The 20,967-nt window shown below is 41.3% G+C and overlaps 1 protein-coding gene across 2 annotated transcripts in view; it reads right to left on the bottom strand.

Annotated features, from left to right (window-relative positions):
- The window catches only part of APPL1 (adaptor protein, phosphotyrosine interacting with PH domain and leucine zipper 1), a 41,290-nt gene extending 32,596 nt beyond the window's left edge, over positions 1 to 8,694 (bottom strand). For both annotated transcript variants that reach the window (XM_032289549.1, XM_032289550.1), the window contains exons 1-3: positions 8,492 to 8,694; positions 1,775 to 1,873; positions 184 to 243 (exon numbers count right to left, since the gene is read on the bottom strand). In XM_032289549.1, coding sequence (XP_032145440.1) covers positions 184 to 243; positions 1,775 to 1,873; positions 8,492 to 8,545 — 213 coding nt within the window. In that variant the 5' untranslated portion in view covers positions 8,546 to 8,694. The remainder of the gene's footprint in view (positions 1 to 183; positions 244 to 1,774; positions 1,874 to 8,491) is intronic.
- Between the last annotated feature and the right edge of the window lie 12,273 nt (positions 8,695 to 20,967).

The following is a 20,967-nucleotide window of genomic DNA, read 5'->3' as shown; positions in this document are numbered from 1 at the left end:
CTAGACAGCCTCTGTATTTAATATTAAATCATTAAAATTATCTCAACATAAGTGCTGTCATCAAATTTCGAAGGGATATTCTGTGAATTCAAGAAAACTTGAAGGATTCTTGATGAAAGTCTATCTTTCTATACAGATGCTGTACTTCTAAAATTATGCTTTTAAAACTTTGATATACAATACCTGTTTTTCATATTCTTTTAAAAGTTTTGAGGTCAGGTGTGTTGCTGCACTTAATTCATTCTATGGAAAAAGCATTCAAATTCGTGTATTAGTAAGAAAAAGTTTTAGTTGAATATACCTAATTTATTTATTATCACTTAACATAAATATTCTACATGTTTTTTAAAACCTTCATTAAATCACTGGAAACGGGTACTACCATTAAAGCACTTTAAAACTCAAAACATAAAATAGACACTGTCAAGGAATTCAGCAGTGTTCCTTGTGTTTTTTGTTGTTGTTGTTGTTGTTGCTAATAAAAACTAAGCATTAAACATTTTAAAGCCTAGAAATAAACTGACATAATCTTAGCAAAATCTCTGGAGAGTCCACGTTCATGACTGATTATCCCTCTCTGTAGGTGCTGATACGAGACTACAGGAAGCACTTAATAACACGCAACCAAAATGTGGTTGATCTAGTCATACAGCATAGCAACACAGCCATATGAAAAACTTTCATTCAGTTTTTTTTTACTGGTGAATATAACAAACATAACGTTTATTTAACATATTAATCACATATCTCTGTGGTCAGAAAGTAAAGCTTCACAGCCCAATCATAAGGAAAAACTAAACAACAACATAACAACTCTTAAGTACGTAATGAAAACGTGAATTAAGAAAGCAAAGAATATGAAAAGGGAAAAAAATTAAATTTGTACACTTAATCCCAAAGAAAGTATAACACAGAACCTAGGTTGCTGTTTAAGCTTATAATTAAGTAATCCAAACACAGCTTCAAATTTTATGCCTGGTCAACAAGAAAACCTAGTCATACCCTTCATGTTCTTGTGCTCCAGAGCTGCATCTAAAGGCAGCCTACTTTCAAATCCTCTACTCAAAAAGGGTAAGTGTTGGCCGGGTGTGGTGGCTCACACCTGTAATCCCAGCACTTTGGGAGGCCAAGGTGGGCAGATCACCTGAGGTCAGGAGTTCGAAACCAGCCTGTCCAACATGGTGAAAACTGTCTCTACTAAAAATACAAAATTAGCCAGGCGTAGTGGCACACACCTGTAGTCCCAGCTACTCAGGAGGCTGAGGCAGGAGAACTGCTTGAACCTGGGAGGTGGAGGTTGCAGCGAGCCGAGATTGCACCATCATACTCCAGCCTGGACAAGAACGAAACTACCTCTCAAAAAAAAAAAAAAAAAAGAAAAGCGGTGCGGGGTGGGGGCAGACAGGAAGAGTTCCATAAGATTGTAATAAGCATGATTAGGGAAAATATGGTGATGATATGAGATCTTCATTCAAATGTTAGGAAAGATCACTATCAGAGTTTCATGGGGGTGGTTTCCCCCATACTGTGTTTGGAGAGAATGGACAGATGCTTCAATCTTCCATCACTTTTCCAGTACTACATACTAGACCCTAGTAATTGAAATGTAAGTTCTGTAATACACTTAATAGTCATTCATCCATTCAACAAATATTTATTACTAGGAGCCTAGTACAGGGCTAAGCACTGGTAAACAAGATAGACACTATCTTTCTCCTCATGGGGCTTAAAGATTCACATTTTAAAAGTATCAAGTTAGTCCTTAGCTTTTTACCTGTGCATCATAAATCCGATGCATAGCTTGATACAACTGGTTCATATAGTTGGAAATAGCTGTGGCATCTTCTTCAAATACACCTAGTAAAGACCTTGTCTGTATAAAATAATAGCAATAAGTTTATGTTAACCATTATACAAAAATCAGATGGCAAAATATTTCTTCTAAAGGAAGCAAAAATCTTAAGATATTGAAGCTCTAGCAATTCTGAGTTTTAATCTATTTTCTCTCTTTGATAGTAATGTTAAGAAGTCAGAGTTTTGTAGTTCTTAGTTTCAGTTCAACAAAGCAGAGGTATTTTCCAACTATGTCACACAAACTTTAGGAGGAATAACAGAGGTATACTTTCATAAACCAAAAATTCTATAAACTAAAAACAAACCAACAGAAACATTCAAAGCTAAATTAACACCATTCCTTGTAGCATAAATATTTTAAACATCTTATTTCAAGATAATTTAGTATGATTATTTCTTTTCTTCTATAGGTTTTTCTAGAAGAGGCCAAACCCCTCCCTGTCCTAATCTAAAATACCACAGTAAGCCCTCCCCAACATGACCTCAGCTCCTCAGCCTATAAAAAGCGAACTTGGTTTTTCTGAATGCAGAATTTGCGGGTTTTCCTTTCTTCTTCTATATACATGTCTATATTGTTTGGCTTTTGTTTTGTCATTTTTCTACTATGCACATTTAAAAATTATCTTCATTTTAGACTGGGCACAGTGGCTCACGCCTGTAATCCCAGCACTTTGGGAGGCTGAGCTGGGCGGATGAGGTCAGTAGTTCAAGACAAGCCTGGCTAACTCGGGGAAACCCCGTCTCTACTAAAAATACAAAAAATTAGCCGGGCGTGGTGGCACATACCTGTAGTCCTAGCTACTCAGGAGGCTGAGGCAGGAGAACCACTTGAACCCAAGAGGTGGAGGTTGCAGTGATCCAAGATCACGCCACCGCACCCCAGCCCGGGCCAGAGAGCGAGACACCATCTCAAAAAAAAAAAAATTATCTTCATATTTAAGGGGAAAGCTTATAAGTAAATGTTAAGAATGTCAATAAAAATGTATCAAAGATAAAGAAACCAAGGCTATAAAAGGCAAGAAAGACATACTCACAATTACATTCTAAGGGCAGGGGAAAATGAAAATACCAACAACAACTAGCGATAACTATAGCTTAAAATCTAAAAGATGACTTTGTATTTTTATGCTAAAAATAATTTATGCCTCAGCCTTATAAACTGTTGTTGCTCTCGTTGTTGTTTGAGACAGGGTCTCCTTCTTTCTCCCAGGCTGGAGTGCAGTAACGTGATCTCGGCTCACTGCAGCCTTGACCTTCCAGGTTCAAACAATCCTCCCGCTTCAGCCTTCCAGGTAGCTGGAACTACAGACATGTGCCACCATGTCTGGCTACTTTTTCTCTATTTTTTGTAGCGACAGGGTCTCACTATGTTGCCCAGTCTGGTCTCAAACTCCTGGGCTCAAGCAGTCCTCCTACCTTGGCCTCCCAAAGTGCCGGGATTACAGGTCAGGTGTGAGCCACTGCACATGGCCAGAATTTTTTTTTTTTTTTTTTTTTTTTAGATGGAGTCTCACTCTTGTTGCCAAGGCTGGAGTGCAGTGGCACAATCTTGGCTCCCCTCAACCTCTGCCTTGCAGATTCAAGCAATTCTCCTGCCTCAGCCTCCCAAGCAGATGGGATTACATGCATGTGCTACCACACCCGGCTAATTTTGTGTTTTTAATAGAGAAGGAGTTTCTCCATGTTGGTCAGGCTGGTCTCAAGCTCCCGACCTCAGGTGATCCACCCGCCTCGGCCTCCCAAAGTGCTGGGATTACAGGTGTGAGCCACTGCGCCAGGTCCTTTTTTTTAAAAAAAAAAAAAAAAAAAAAAAAAAAATCAACTTATTCCTTAGCTTCCTATTTTGAGAGGAGAAAGCTAAGTTAACATGGCATAAAGTAGAGGAAAAGACACAAGGTCATTATGCCAGTAAGTCCCTATTTTCTGTCCTCTACTTCCCAGGCCTCAGAGATTTGGATTTAACAGAATCTTTTTCAAATACTCCACTACAATTCCCCACTGTGCTATTTTAAGATGTAAAAAAGAAAGTATCAGGAAATCTTGTTTGGCTACTGACATTCTTAAGAAAAATCTGCCATTTTATTTATTTATTTTTTTAAAAATGGGTAATTCCAATTCAAGGAGTTACATATTTATGTAAAAACTTGTAGCAGAATTAAATTTAAAAGCTCCTCTTAGCTCAAACAAGGTTGAAACAGATTCCCTATTTTAAGTTAACAATATCAAGTTCAACATTGGATAATTACTATTTAAAGTTAGCAGCTTAGAAATATAGAATCAATATGGTACCATGTCATTTAATCTATGATGGCATCCATTGTAAGATGCATCATTTTTATTTTTGTAGTACTCAAATAAAATAATGCTGGCAATTAAGCTGTAATTTAAGGTTTTCTCATGTCTTGAATTATTTACCTTATATTTATGGAAACATACCTTCACACAGAATTTTATCATATACAGCTCTCATGTGAACATAAGAAATATGCACCACACATTTATTTCTAAAACTTCACAGAGTTCAAATCTTATTTGACTCATGAGTCATCAATACCCATGTTTTCCTATACATTATTATTCTCTGTGACATGAGGAGATAAGTATTTCTTAGACGTGCTCCATTTTTGTCCCTAAACACTCATTCAGCAAGTTTTGGTGATGTCACTTGACATCTCACCAGGTGTCAAAGAAAGGTTTTCAGACAACAACCAGGACTGATATTCTTTCCGCAAATGGTGGTAAAATTGATTTGTTAGTGTAACACTGAGAGTCTACACTTGGCCAGCATGCTACCAGGAGAAATAACCAAGTATGTACATTGGCAGGCAATGCGAAATACATTCTACTGCTACCTGGCTGACAGCAATTGTTAATATACCATCAACTATAAGAATCCCAATCAGAAACACTAAAATGTTAGGGAGACACATCTCATAATCTATGAGTATTTCATATTATGCAAAGGAAGAAGATTCCCTTTGGGAATGGGGTTTGTCTTCACTGTTCTGTCATAGATGAATCATTAAGATATACATCTATACATAAAACCAATTATTTTTTTAAACATCTATTTTTAGTAATTAACAAGGTTTATTTTGATTTTAATTTTCAAAACAACATAAATATGGACAAGGCATTTAGTATAAGCTTAAGATTTTCTGGCTCAATGGATCATCTTTTGCAGAATTGTGTGGTTTGGGCAAGGTAATTCCAAAGATGCTTTTTCCCCCCCAGGTTCCAGGCAGTATCCTTAAAAGATGCTTGATCAGCTGGATTTTGGACTTGCAAATTCTCCCTAATTTAGTAACTAGTCACTATAAATCAAAACTAAAAAATAGATAACTGTAATTCAGTATAGTCTTCCATCACTCCTAGGCTCTTCTTTTTTTTTTTTCTTTTCTTGAGGCAAAGCCTCATTCTATTACCCAAGCTGGAGTGCAACAGTGTGCTCACAGCTCACTGCAGCCATGGACTCCTGGGCTCAATCGATCCTCCTACCTTGGCCTCCTCAATAGCTGGAATCACAGGCTCCTATCACCACGCCCAGCTAATTTTATTTTTTGTAGAGATGAGGTCTTGCTATATTTCCCAGGCTGGTCTTGAACTCCCACCCTCAAGTGTTCACAAGCATGACCCACTGGGGCTGGCCAAGGCTCTAACTTTTTTATGTAACAACTGGCAGGCCTCTTCTGATTAGATCTAAATAATCCAAAAAAATTAAAAACTGATCAAATAAAAAACTTTTGGGCCTGGTACAGTGGCTCGCAACTGTAATCCCAGCACTTTGAGACTCTGAGGTGGGAGGAACCCTTGAGGCCAGGAGTTCAAGACTTGCCTGGCAAACATAGTGAGACCCTGTCTCTACAAAACATTCTTTAGTTGGGCTACTTGGGAGGCTGAGACAGGAGAACCACTTGAACCCAGGAGACAGAGGTTGCAGTGAGCCAAGATCGCACCACTGCACTCCAGCCTGGACTACAAGAGAAAAACTCCATCTTCAAAATAAAATAAAGTAAATAAAATAAAATTAGCTGAGCTTAGTGGGGTGTGCCCAGAAGCCTGAGGTTGCTGATCCATGGCTGCACCACTGCAATCTAACCTAGGCAACAGAGTGAGACTCTGTCTCAAAAAAAACCCAAAAACTTACAGTTTTTTAAAGTCTTCATATTCTTTGCTGCTCTACTTCTTGGACTCTATTGTAGATAAAATAGTTCAAACTGAGAAGAAAATTTATGGCCCAACGCATTAATCTCAGCCCTATTTATAAAATCCAAATGTTGGGGAAACCCTAAAAGTCCAGCAATGGGTTGTGAAATCAGTTAAGGAAATGTGTAGTCTTCACAATTTTTTATTTGGAATGTAAAAGCATATGAAGATACTTAAGCTATAATGTTAAGCTAAAAGCAGGAAAAAGATCATTATGTACAATATAATCTCAATTCCATTAAAACATGTAGAAGAAAAAAACAGTAGAATAAAGAAAGCAAACTGTTAATAGGGTTTTGCTGAGTACCCGACAGGTAATTGTGTGTGTACTCTTTTCTGAACCTTCCAATTTTTCTGAAACAAGCAACTATTATTTTTCATAATCAGGGTCAAAAATAAAAACACGCCATTAAGGCACAACAGCTAAGGCTCAGAGAAGTTGAGTGATTTGTCCTAATGCAGAAGGTAATAAGCGGCAGTGATGACTAAAAACTACCTCAATCCTAAATCCAAGGCTTTTCATTCTGCCACAGGTTCAACCTAAGAATCACCTGCAAGTATCTACACTTTCTAAATCCCAGTTGTCCCAATTAAGTTTCCCAAGTATTTTACCTAGTTCAAACTTACTGTCTTTAAACACTGAAGGAATATCAATGTGGCTACTTCATTAAAAATTAGCTGTCACAGGGTCGCATGCCTGTAGTTCCAGCTGCTAGGGAGGCTGAGGCAGGAGAACTGATTAAGCACAGGGGTTCCAGGGTGTAGTGCACTATGATAATGTCTGTGAACAGCCATTGCTCTCCAGCCTAGTTAACATAGCAAGACCCCTATCCCAAAAAAACAAACAAATATACTGTAAAACTGACACTAGTATGATGCACGCTTGAAAAAAAAAAAAAAAAAATTCTTAAGTTGTAAACTAATCTGTGTAAAAAGCTCAAGAAATCAGATGAGTCAAGAGTTTGTCTCTGCCTCACAAGTCATATCTAGGGCAATGCGCAATCCATTCTGAGCCATTTATAGTCTTTATGGGCTACTAAAAAAAAAAAAAAAAAAAGCCAGGTAAGAGAAGTAAGGCAACCTGTTGAATCTCACATAATAAAAAGTAAAACGACAAAGTTCACCTGACCAATTCCACAAGCTTTCTGCCAATCATCTGAAACAAATATAGTTTATAACTTTATATGGAGAAATCATCAAGAAAAAATTGAACTGGGTCTACTGGCAATCAAGATAAACCAAATGTGAGTGTCTCTTTTTGTCAGTATAGGCTGATAAGAGTACATTAGCAGCAGGCAACTGGCCTGTGAAGATAACTTTCAGAATGAAAAGGAACAAATCAATTCTACAATCAGAGCTCCATTTCAACTTGGCAATTAACACTAGCACAAAATCCAAGGCAGAAGTGCCAACCAGGAAAGGGAAATCTAGACCTCTTCTGCTTTTCTTCTTTGGAGGCCATGTTCAACTGTAAAGACACATGAAGTAGGAGCAACTGCATTTCTAAATGAGCAATAATTCAGAAATGTTTCATTCTAAATGGTGTCGGACCAGCAACGCTGTGTTAAACCGTTTAAATTATCGTGTAAAAAGACAGGCTTAAAAATGAAGTTTTCCCTATGCAAGTTACATCCCCTGCCAACATTTTAAAAAGTATAGCTGATTTCATTCTTCAGTACTGAAAAAATATCAAATAGTTACATTTTCCAAAACTGTCTTAAGCTAGAGCAACCACACCAGCATCATTCCGACACAGGGCTTTTATTTTGATGAGTTTATTAAGGCCAAGTCTGCAGGGAGCGGTGCAGCAGTCGAGGATCGAAGGCACCTTCCATCACTCGCCGTGTACAGCTCGCGTGACAGCAACCACAGTCACGGCCGCGACACGGGCACACTCGGCGGGGGAGAGCGGTCTTGGGCTCCAGAACCCGTTACATGCTTTGCCGTTAAGTATCCACACACAGCCGTTCAGCCTCTCCCGAAGAAAAACTATCAATTTCCTTCCCTAGCTTGCTGAGCCTTGGAAATCATTAAATAAGGCTACCAGGGTTTCTCTCCCTTCTGCATTTCTCCGGGAGAAAATTCCAGGATCGAGATTTAGCACCTCACATCACGGCGATAAAAACGGCGCCTTTCGTCAAATAAAAAGCAGACCTGCGCGCGTACGTGACCGCCCGGCCCACGAGCACCAGCGGCTAGGTCTCCGCCCGCGGCCCTCGGCCCAGCGGAGCAGGCCCACGCGGGCCTCGGGCGGCGGGCCCAGCCTCGACAGCTCGGGGTGCGGCCTGCGACGGGCGGGGGCCCTGGGCGGCGGCGGCGGCGGCGGCGCCCACCTGGGCCGAGGCGGGCACCTGCGGGAGCGGCGCAGGCGCCAGGCCTGGGGTCGGCCAGCCCGGCTCTCCCTCGTCGCCCACCAGCGCCCGCGGCTCACCTGCGGGCTGTCCTCCAGCGTCTCCTCGATGGGCAGCTTGTCTATCCCCGGCATCGTGGCAGAGGGAGGGCGGCGGCAGGAGACACAGCGGCCGCCCACAGCTCCCCGCGCCAGCCAGCCCGCAGCAGCTGACCCCGGCCCGCCCTCTCAGGCAATCGCGGCCGCTGTACCCGCCAGCACTGCCTTCTCCAGGCGCCGAGCGGCCGTGCGGGAAATCCCGCCCCCTCGGCCTCCCTGCCCCGCCTCTCGGCGCGTCCATTGGCTCGCGGGGACGCCCATCGGCGCTGCGGCGTAGGTTCGGAGGTTCCCGTGCGGCGCGAGTCTCTCCCGCGAACGCGGGCGTCGGAAGCGGCGGAGGTGGTGGTGTCTGCCCTGGGATGGCCTTCCCTGCACGTGTGCTTTTGTATCTAAATCGTAGGGGACCGTCTCTTGCCCAGCTTTACGGCGCAGGGAACCGGAGCCTCGACTGAGGGCCACACCGGGGAATTTGGAGCGGGTTGACTTTTTCGGCAGAGACCCTGAAAACCCTACTGCTGGCGCCTTGTAGTTTCCTCAGCTGGTAACCTTCCCAACGCCGCTCGAAGCATCCAGTCTTAATCCCCTCTAGCAGGATGGTGCTGACCAACTTATGTATCTGAGATCCGAAGTTGTCTCAATAACAGGGCTTTCTGGCAAACTTGTGAACAGTAGGCTCGAAATTATTTTTTTGGATACTTATGTCGGTATATTCCGTTGAAAACATATGACTTAGTTGCCAATCTATCAGTTCCTACCTGGCCTCTCAAGGTCAGTCCTTCAGGACTGACGCTGCCACTCCAACAAATCACAAAGGGAAACATCTTTTAAAAATCAGGATACACTGTTAATTATGTTGGTAACTGATTGGCATTTCTGTTTCATCAAAAAGTTTTGGAAGAGGCTTTAAATAGGTTTAGCCTCTAATTTGACAATAAAGTGAAGCTCTGAATTGAGAATTTGACCGGATGAGGGCTACAAGCCCATCCTTTCCTCTTTCCTCTTCATCTTTCCCAATCTTTCAGCCTGGCTCATTTATGTCTCTGTAAATTTGCAGGCTTTCATCAGCATACACAGAAAATAGCAAAATAGCTAGTGTCTTCTAAACATCTAGCCATTAATTGCACGAATCCATTCCATTTTCATTCAAGAAATAGCAGAGTTGCTGAGTAAAGATTATTAGGGGCCTGGTTCCACAGATACATGGGAACAAATCTAGAATAGTAGTAGCACAAATCCAAATATAGTAACAAATAGAAGTTATATGTTTTAAAGGAAGATAGTAGATTTTCCTATGGTCTCTCTAAGGAAAGATAAAATTATATTTTTAGTTTTGTCGGGTAGACTTGCATTGTAGTTTTACAGAATTATTTTTATTGTTACAGTCTTTAAAAGCTCTCCCCTTAGATTGTTTATCAACCAGTCGCTCTCTGGAAGAGTTCTTTAGTTTTTGAGGAAGTTGGTTTGGAGTCAGTTCTTACCATGAGTTAAGGGTTCCCAGTTGTATTATAGGTTCTTTTTCCTTGATACCTCATTTCTACTCTACCAGCAAGAACACCATGCACCCCAGCTCTAAAGAAGGAAGGTTTTCAAGGTAACTGACCTTCCTGACTGAACTGAGTGAGATTTTGAATGAAGGAAAACAAAGGTAGTGACAACTGATAAGAATCAGGAGTAAATGAAGGGTGTAAACAAAGTATAAGAAAAAAAAAAAGTTGGGGCACTGAGGCTCAGGCCTGTAATCCCAGCATTTTGTGAGGCCATGGTGGGTGGATCACCTGAGGTCAGGAGTTTGAGACCAGCCTGGCTAACATGGCAAAACCCCGTCTCTACTAAAAATACAAAAATTAGCCAGACATGGTGATGCACCTGTAGTCTCAGCTACTCTGGTGGCTGAGGCAGGAGAATTGCTTCAACCTGGGAGGCAGAGGTTGCAGTGAGCTGAGATTACAACACTGCACTCCAGCCTGGGCAACAGAGCAAGACTCCATCTCAAAAAAAAAAAAAAAAAAAAAAGAAAAGTACTTGTTACCCAATTAACTTGGCCAAACCAAATAATTCCAATGAAAAATTTTATTAGGTATCTGAATTATCTGGGTGTGGTATTATCAAGTTAAATGGTTTCCTTTTTAGTATGTTATGCACATATAAACTGTGTTTCTATAAAGGATTCTCAGGAGGCCATTACATTATCGCAGAATGGCAAGGAATTCTGGTTATAAAATAACAAAAAAAAGCAGGTTCACATTCAATTGGATGGAGAGGTAGGTTTAGTCAAATCTAGTTTTAACCTATTTGGACTAGAATCCAGTTTTAACCTTCTATTTGGATTCTCTAGCGTTAGGTCACTGTATACCCTGCTCATCCAAAAATTTGGTTGTATTTCCTAGGTTAAAACATCTCCAAAGCTGCAGAATTCACAGTCCTTTTTGATAACTGTGGGTAACACCCCCCAGGGGCACAGAGGAAGGAGAACTGTCCAGACCCCACACACAATTAGTGTCTAAAGAATATCTTAGTTTACAGTGTTATTACTCAGCTATTTCCTTTATATAATCCTTTAAATATGATCTTATATTAGTTTATAGAATACCTGCAGTATAACTTACAGCTTACATATATCCAGCTTATATAATCATACTTAATACTTATATCTAGCATACTTAGTTCTATATAATCTTTCTATATAATCATCATATAGGTATTATAGTCAGAGCTGTACTGACACATTTAATGCTGATTTATAAAATCCTTCCATATAACCATATAGTGGTTTGTAGTAGGAGGAATGCCTAGAGCAGTCACAGAACAGAAGCAGTACATGGGAAAACAGCTAGACCAGGACAAGAACCAAAGACCCAGGTGGTGGCGTCCCTGCCTGAAAGGGCATACGCTGTATGGCAGGCTTGGAGCAAGAGCCTCTGCTCCTGATAAAGAAGTTGTAGTACCTTGCATCCATTTCCTGTGGAAAGTAGGCCTCAGGCCTGAGATCCTGGAAATAACCGAGGGAGAAGAACCCCTCTGGTGTGACCGGTCACGGTGACTGTACACCCTGTCAGTCTTTTCTCAATTCTGTGCTAGCTCAAATATTCTCCCATAAATATCTTAAGAGAAGAGCGCAAGTCTGTCAGCTCCCACTGCATTGGCTTACAACATCCTTCTATTAGAAATCCTTTGAAGTCTCCAGCCCCCAGATAAGAAGTGTTGCCCACGACACCTATTGCACACTGCCCACCTCTTTGCCTCGGTGACCTAATGGGGGTGGACCCCTTTTCTGTACACCACCCTCTACTACTGCACACAGCATGCCCCCTACTGCGCATGGCCCACCTCTGCCCAAGTGACATAATGGGGTAGCCCCCTTGCTTGTGACTCACATGATTATGTATGCCCTATTACTAAGCCTATAGATGATGATCTCACTCATGACCCTGCCCCCTGCTTGTACCTAATAAATACAGATGCTTCTGGGCATTTGGGAGTCTCGCCGACCTCCACTTACAGGTGGCATGGCCCCCCGAGTCCAGATACTCTTCACCAGTTCTTCAGTGTCCTGTCTCTGCTTCTCGGATCCTGCACCTCAGCACAGCATAAAGGACACCCCACGACCCTGCAGGGCCCCACGGCCCTACAGATAACCAGTTTAAGTTTAATCAGCCTAAGTTTTGTACAGTTAACCAAACTCAGTTCATTTCTTTTTTTTTTGAGACGGAATCTCGCTCTGTCACCAGGCTGGAGTGCAGTGGCGTGATCTTGACTCACTGCGATCTCTGCCTCCCAGCTTCAAGCAGTTCTCCTGCCTTAGCCTCCCGAGTGGCTGGGACTACATGCGCATGCCACCACGCTCGGCTAGTTTTTGTATTTTTGGTAGAGACAGGGTTTCACCATGTTGGCCAGGATGGTCTCCATCTCTTGACCTTGTGATCCTCCCACTTCGGCCTCCCAAAGTGCTGGGATTACAGGGGTGAGTGGCCCAAACTCAGTTCATTTTAAGCCAGTTTTCTTTTATACAGGAAATTAGGCTTGTTCAGAGACTGCCTTAGGGGTTACTGGAGACTCATGTGTGGATAGTAAAAACTTTGGGCAATAACTGGTTAATTTTATGGAAGGCAAGTCAGGATTAAACAACATCCACCAAAGATTTCTTTGAGATGTTTCACATGTATACCTTGAGACATTTCACACGTATAATTTACAACAAAAGGACATGCAGTCTTGTCAATAGAGTTGTTAATTATTAGTCTCCTAAAATTATATTTGGTCTTATAATTAGGTTTTTACCTGATATTCCTTGAAGTTCTGGTGTGTGATCTGTAATAGGAAATAATCCATAATCCAAATGATGCTGTTGCTTTACTTTTAAAAATTATCCTTTCGGTCAGTGGTTTCCAAACTTACACACACATAAAAATCATCTGGGAACATTGTTAGAATACAGATTCCTGAGCCTTGCTGGAAGATTTTGGTGTAGTAGGTCAGAGTTAGGGCTGGGAATCTCTCCAGTAAAGTCTGAAGAGGGTAACACACAAACCACGTGAGGAAAAACTCTATCCAAGATGGAGAATAGATATTTCTCTTTCCCAAATCACTTTGTATTTTAAAAATTTAAAGACTCGGGTGGGCACAGTGGCTCATTCTATAATCCTAGCACTTTGGGAAGTCAAGGTGGGAGGATTGCTTGAGCCCAGGAGTTTGAGACTAACCTGGGCAACATGGTAACACAGCGTCTCTACAAAAAATTTAAAAATTAGCTGGGCGTGGTGGCTCACACCTATAATCCCAGCACTTTGGGAGGCCAAGGCGGGTGGATCACCTGAGGTCAGGAGTTCAAGACCCCAGCCTGCCCAACATGGTGACACCCCGTTTCTACTAAAAATACAAAAATTAGCCAAGCATAGTGGTGGGTGCCTGTAATCCCAGCTACTCGGGAGGCTGAGGCAGGAGAATTGCTTGAATCCAGGAGGAGGAAGTTGCAGTGAGCTGAGATCACACCACTGCACTCCCACCTGGGTGACAAAGCAAGACGCAGTCTAAAGAAAAAAAAGAGAATTAACAAAAAGTAAAGAGTCAAGCAAACATTTAGAAAAGGAATCCTAGGTTCCAGGTGAGGATGGTGAGAGGGACATCATTTCCAGGTTAATGAGCCTGGAAACCACCTACTCACAAATATTCCCTGAAAGACTCCATCATTCTAAAATTCTGGGAAAGTCATACTCCTTTTTAAGAGTACAATGTATAATGCAAAAAAATTCTGGGTGTTACCTAGTAAATCACTCCTTAATAGGGGTAACTTTAACAGATAATTCAATTATTGTTTTAATACCTGGCTGAGATAAAGCAGATTCAGAAAATAGCAGATTTCAAGAAAATTGGTAATTTGGGAACTTGAGTCATTTAATCTATTTTAAAACATGACAGCCAGTAGCAGAGTAGGGGGAAGCTTTGGACGATTGGAAAGTAGAACAAAAAGTTCTGAGCAATGGGTTGTAAAAAGCAGTGGGAGGGCAGTAAGGACCAACTGGTTCTTCATTATGCCAGTGCAAACTAGCTTCTGCCTTTGACCTTGACTTTGATGTCGCTTTTGCTCATTGCCATAGCATCCTTAGAACATGGGACAATTCTGCAACTTCAACTCCTGACTGTAAAAAGAAAACCTTATTTCTAGGAAAATTGTGTATGCTTTTGTTTCTTTATGGTTGCCTTGATTCCTTTGTAGAAAACCACATTAATTAATTAATTTGTTTCACTAGGCCAAGAACTTTAACACAAAACAGCATCATTCCCCTTCTGTAGGGAGGTAGATGAGAACATGGTTATGAACTCACGGGCTTGGGCTGTGATTTAAATTCTGGCTCCACTATTTAGTAGCTCTGTGACTTTAGTCAAGTTACTTAACTTCTCTGTTTCACCATTCTGTCACCTGAAAAACAGAGCTTAATACTAGAGAACCTACATTAATAGGGTTGTTAAGGTGATTAATGAGCTTTCAGAGTAGCTCCTAGCACAATAAGCATTCAGTAAAAAATGAACTGATTAACTTTTTGGCTTTCAACTATTAAATATTAAAATATTTTAATGGTTTTAAGAAAGCTTTTGTTTGTGGCCCTATCATATTTTTTAAAAACCCAATATTTTCTAAATCAGAAGATTGGGCTTATTACCTTAGAGAATTCTGATGCTATTTTAAATAATACTAGTTACCCTTGCTAATATTTTTTCACTTGGATTTGGGGGCTTTTGAGGCCAAAACCGAAATTTCAAAATCAATAAATATGTACTTTGAAATGTTGGAGGAGAATTATACCAAAACAATTATCAAAAGAGCCAAGATTATTGCCATTTTGAGGTTTTTTAGAGGGTTTTTTTTTTGGCAGTAAGGGGGTGGAGGTGCCCCAAAGGTAAAAGAAGACTTTCATGATGCTTACCTCACACAGGAATTCTAGAAGGAACAGTCAACTCAGTGGGAAAAAAAATTGCTCTTAAGCTGGGGGTGGTGGCTCACACCTGTAATCCCAACATTTTGGGAGACTGAGGCGGGAGGATTGCTTGAGCCTAGGAGTTTGAGACTAACCCAGGAAACATGGTAAGAAAGCATCTCTACAAAAATTTTAAAAATTAGCTGGGTGTGGTGGCTCATGCCTGTAATCCCAGTACTTTGGGAGGCCGAGGCAGGTGTATTACCTGAGGTCAGAAGTTTGAGACCAGCCTGACTAATATGGAGAAACCCCATCTCTACTAAAAATACGAAATTAGCTGGACATGGTGGCACATGTCTGTAATCCCAGCTACTCGGGAGGCTGAGGCAGGAGAATCGCTTCAACCTGGGAGGCAGAGGTTGCAGTGAGCTAAGATTGCGCCATTGCACACCAGCCTGGGCAACAAGAGCAAAACTCTGTCTCAGAAAAAAAACACACAAAAATAAATAAATAATAAAAATTAGCCAGGTGTGGTGACACACGCCTATAGTCCCAGCTACTCGAGGCTGAAGTGGGAGGATTGCTTGAGCCCAGGAGGCTGAGGCTACAGTGAGCCATGATCTTGCCACTGCACTCCAGCCTGGGTGACAGCAATAACCTGTCTCAAAAAAAATGCTTTTAGAGAAGTTAATATGTCCTGTACCTGTTTGATCATTGAAAACATTTTAATATTTTCAGAGCCACAGAGGGCAGTGAAAAACAGAGCAACAGAATTGATTATACCAGTACTATTTTTCCCATGGCTTAAGCAAATGTGACTCTCAGGGTTAATTCACACATCCTTCTTGGAACACTAGATGGCGCCATTAATTTAGGATTCAAACTACCTCAGGGAATTGCTGTCTTCATTCAACAAATATTTATTAAATAATGAACAAAACAATAAAAAATCTCTGCCCTTCTGGAGCTATAGGTTAGTAGATATGGTGGGGAGAAAGACAGATAATAAAAAATAAACATAGTAAGTAGTATTAGAAGTATAGCATTTTGCAGCTACATGGCTGCCGTGAGCTAAGATTGCACCCTAGCACTCCAGCCTGGGTGAACATTATCATATATACCAAAATAAAGAAATGTAGTATGTTAAAATGTCATAGTGCTATAGAAAATACAGTAGGGAAGGCCAGACACAGTGGCTCATGCTTGTAATCCCAGCACTTTGGGAGGCTGAGGTGGGAGAATGACTTGAGCCCAGGAGTTCAAGACTAGCCTGAGCAACATAGCAAGAACCCATCTTTACAAAAAAAATTTTTCAATTGCCTGGGCATGGTGGTGTGCATCTATAATTCTAGCTACTTGGGAGGCTGAGTTGGGAGGATCACATGAGCTAGAGAGTTGGAGGCTACAGTGAGCCATGGAGTAGAGGTTTCACTCTAGCATGGGTGACAGAAAAAGTCCTTGTCTCAAAAAAAAAAAAAAAAATAGGGAAAACAGAGCTGGGGTAGCTGCAGTTTGAAATAGGTTCTTCAGAACGGGCTTCATTGAGAAAGTAACATCTGAACAAAAACTTGGAGTGGCTGGAATGAGCCATGGGGATGTCTAGGGAGCAGGCATTCCAGAAAGAGAGACCACCAGGGCAGAAGCCCTCACCCCTAAGGTAGGAGTGGCCTGGCCTGGCCTGGTTCAAGAACTGCACAGAGCCCAAGATGACAGTAGAGCAAGCAAGGGAAAAGCCTGAGGAGTAAAGAAAGGGAGAGGAGGCCACATCAGGCAAAGCCTTGTGGCCCACTGTGAGGACTTTAGCTTTTACCCTAATTTTAGACAAAGCACCTTTAACAGAGGTAGCAATTTGAAACAAATGTTGGGGAAACTGGAGAATTGGTGACATATGATATAATAAATTAGGGGTAGCTGGTGCCTGTAATCCCAGCACTTTGGGAGGCCCAGGTGGGTGGATCATTTGAGGTCAGGAGTTCAAGAGCAGCCTGGCCAATACGATGAAACTCTGTCTCTACTAAAAATATAAAAATTAGCCAGGCAGTGATGGCACACACGTGTAATCCCAGCTACTCAGGAGGCTGAGGTGGGTGAATTCCTTGAGCCTGGGAGACAGAGGTTGCAGTGAGCCAAGATCGTACCACTGCACTCCATCCTGGCCAACAGAGAGAGACTCCATCTCAGAAAAAAATAAATAAATAAGTAAATGGCAAATTAACTTTATCTTACTTTGTCTAAAGTAAATTTAATGCTTTACAAGATTTTTTGATTTAAAGGGGGAAGAAAAACTACGTTAGTGATTTAGCTAAATCACATTCACTATATACAGGACCAAAAGCAATGTCTTAAGACAATGCTTTAGTCTAAAAAAGTTATAAAATATGACTTCATGCCATACTTCAGGGCAACAGTATCCAAAACAGCATGGTATTAGTACAAAAACAGGCACACAGACGAATGGAACAGAGAGTCCAGAAATAAGGCTTCATACCTACAATCATCTAGTTTACAACAAGGCTGACAAAAACAAGCAAGAGGGAAAAGAGTCCCTATTCAATAAATGGTGCTGGGATACCTGGGAAGCCATATGCTGAAGATTGAAACTGGACCCCTTTTTTATACCATATACAAAAATCAATTCAAGATGGATTGAGACTTAAATGTAAAACCTAAAACTACAAAAATCCTGGTAGACAACCTAGGCAGTACCGTTCTGGACATAGGAACAGGCAAAGAGCTCGGGATGAAAATGCCAAAAGCAATTGTAACAAAAGCAAAAATTGGCAAATCGGATCTCATTAAACTTAAGAGCTTCTGCACAGCAAAAGAAACTATCAATAAAGTAAATGGACAACTTACAGAATGGGAGAAAATTTTTGCAAACTATGCATCTGACAAAGGTCTAATATCTAGCATCTATAAGAAACTGAAACAAATTTATGAGGAAAAAACAACCACATTAAAAAGTGGGCAAAGGACATGAACAGACACTTTTCAGAGAAGTCATACATGCGGCCTACAAGCATATGAAAAAAGCCCAATATCATTGATCATTAGAGAAATACAAATCAAAACCACAATGAGATACCACCTGCAGGGAGCTGTAGGCCATCATCATTAGCAAACTAATGCAGGAACAGAAAACCAAATACCACATGTTCTCACTTACAAATGGGAGCTAACTGATGAGAACACATAGACACAAAGAGGGGAACAACAGTCAGAATGGCTACTATTAAAAAGTTAAAAAAAAAAAAAAACAGGTGCTGGCAAGCTTGCAGAGAAAAGGGAACATTTATACACTGTTGGGGGGAGTGTAAATTAGTTCAGCCTTTGTGGAAAGCAGTGTTATATATAACTCCTTAAAGAGCTAAAAACAACTACCATTCCACCCGGTAATCATATTACTGGGTATAAACCCAAAGGAATATAAATCATTCTACCATAAAGATACATGAATGTGAATGGTCATTGCAGCACTGTGCACAAGAGCAAAGCCATGGAATCAACCTAAAGGCCCATCAGTGGCAGACTGGATAAAGAAAATGTGGGGCCAGGTGTGGTGGCTCACACCTGTAATCCCAGCACTTTGGGACGCTGAGGTGACTAGATCACAAAGTCAGGAGTTCAAGACCAGCCTGGCCAACATAGTGAACCCCCATCTCTACTGAAAATACAAAAATTAGCTGGCATGCTGGCAGGAGAATGTAGTCCCAGCTACTTGGGAGGCTGAGGCAGGAGAATCACTTGAACCCAGGAGGTGGAGCTTGCAGTGAGCCAAGATGGTGCCACTGCACTCCAGCCCGGATGACACAGTGAAACTCTGTCTCAAAAAAAAAAAAAGAAAGAAAGAAAATGTGGTACATATATACCACGGAATATGCAGCCATTAAAAAAAAAAAAAAAAGAATACGATTTGACAGGCATAGTGGCTTATGCCTATAATCTCAGCACTTTGGGAGGCCAAGGCAGGTAGATTACCTGAGGTCAGGAGTTCTAGACCAGCCTAGCCAACATAGCGAAACCCCATCTCTACTAAATATACAAAAATTAGGCAGGCTTGGTGGTGCATGCCTATAATCCCAACTACTCGGGAGGCTGAGGCAGGAGAATCACTTGAACTCAGGAGGTAGAGGTTGCAGTGAGCCAAGATCATGCTACTGTACTCCAGCCTGGGGGACAGAGTCAAACTCCATCTCAAAAAAAAAAAAAAAAAAAAAAAATGAGATCATGTCCTTTGCAAACATGGATGGAGCTGTAGACCATCATTATTAGCAAACTAACACAGGAACAGAAAATCAAATACCAAATGTTCTCACTTACAAATGGAAGCTAAATGATGAGAATACATAGACACAAAGAGGGGAACAACAGACACTGGGACATGCCTGAGGGTGGAGGTTGGAAAGAGGAAGAAGATCAGAAAAAATAACTATTGGGTACCCGGCTTAGTACCTGGGAGATGAAATGATCTGTACGAGAAACCCCATGACACAGTTTTAACTATGTAACAAACCTATATGTGTACCCCTGAACCTAAAATAAAAGCTAAAAAGTAAATACAAATGAGTTTGTAGTTTTTTCTCTTCTCTTCCTGAGTACTAATTCAGCCTTAAAGCCATTAGGTGGGGCCAGGTAAAATAGGAGTAGGTATAGAGTGGAGCAGCCATGGGGAAAGAACAGGGTGTTAGAGTCCAAGCTCTGTGAGGAGGGCATCCACACAGGGGAGTGGCCTGATGTGAGGTGTCAGAGCCTGTGCAAGGTGAGGCATGTGTGGAGGGGGTTGTCAGAGGACAAGAATGGTAAAGAGGGTATTTGGTGGCAGGATATTGGAACAAAAGTGGGGTGAAGAGAGCATCTGCATGAGAGTACAGTTTGGAGCCCAAGCATCATGAGGAGGGCTTTTGTGTGGGGTGGGAGTTTGGTGCAGGATTTCAGAACCCAAGGGGTGAGGGAAGTACCCACAAAGGAGGGAAGCCTGGTGCAGGGTATCAGAGCCCTGAACCTCAGAGCAAGGTGAAAACAGCATTCCAGTGGAGCATGGCTAGGTCTAGGGTGTCCTCTGACACCCCAAGTAGAAAGAGAAGGACTTTTGGGGGAAGCACTCAGGGTTTGGTCCTCAAGTGAGGTAAGGAAGGCATCTCTGTGAGTAAAAGGTGATGGCAATGAAAGTTTGGTTAAATACATGGGACAGATCAAGTAAGTAAATATATCGAAGATAATGGAAGCCATGTTTCTCACTGTCAAAGGGATTACAAATATGGAAAGGGAGAAAATTAGAATGAACCCACTGGTGCTGGATTGGAATTAGAAGTATCCATGTGAACTCATAGATTTCAATAAATATATGGAAATAAATGTAGATATAAATGTATATATGTATCACATGCATATGTTTCTTAGCTCTTCCACTGAGAGGGCCTGGGAGCAGAGATGCCCTAATGGCAATGAACACACATACAGATCAGATTTTGGCCTCCAAACACCATTCTCCACTACAAAGAAGCTTGGAGGGCTCGTTGAAGGAATGGCTTATCCTAGATCCCTGGAAGAAAAAAAGAACAAGATGTACCTGGGACATCTTGTTATGCCAGAAAGTAGAAGTGTTCAAAAATGATGTGTCAGACTTGAAGGGAACTCCCATTTGCCAAATTTGGGGAAATTTGAACATCGTAATTAATAATGAGATTATAACCTATTAAAATAGGAAACTGAGTCCATACTGATATAAATAAATGATACAAATAGAAAATTTGATGAGAAACAATATTTACATAGGTTTTAAGCACCTGCTCCACACAAAATACTATATTATAAAGGGGAAAAGAGTAACTTTACAGTGGAGAAAGCTGGCAGACACCATCTCAATGAAAATTAAATATCACCAGTAATGGGACATATAAAAATCATGTGCCACCTGATTGGAAATAATGAGAATACAACATTACTTCTGTGACATTCCTACCAAAGATGCTCAATCTGAACCTAGTCACGAGGAAACATCAGATATAACTTTATTTTTTGAGACAGGGTCTCACTCTGTCACCT

The sequence above is a fragment of the Sapajus apella genome, unplaced genomic scaffold (assembly GCF_009761245.1).
Source record: "Sapajus apella isolate SASKATOON/1434 unplaced genomic scaffold, GSC_monkey_1.0 scaffold23, whole genome shotgun sequence".
NCBI lineage: Eukaryota > Metazoa > Chordata > Mammalia > Primates > Cebidae > Sapajus > Sapajus apella.
The sequence above is the reverse complement of the archived record's forward strand: the minus strand, read 5'-3'. Positions and strand labels throughout refer to the sequence as shown.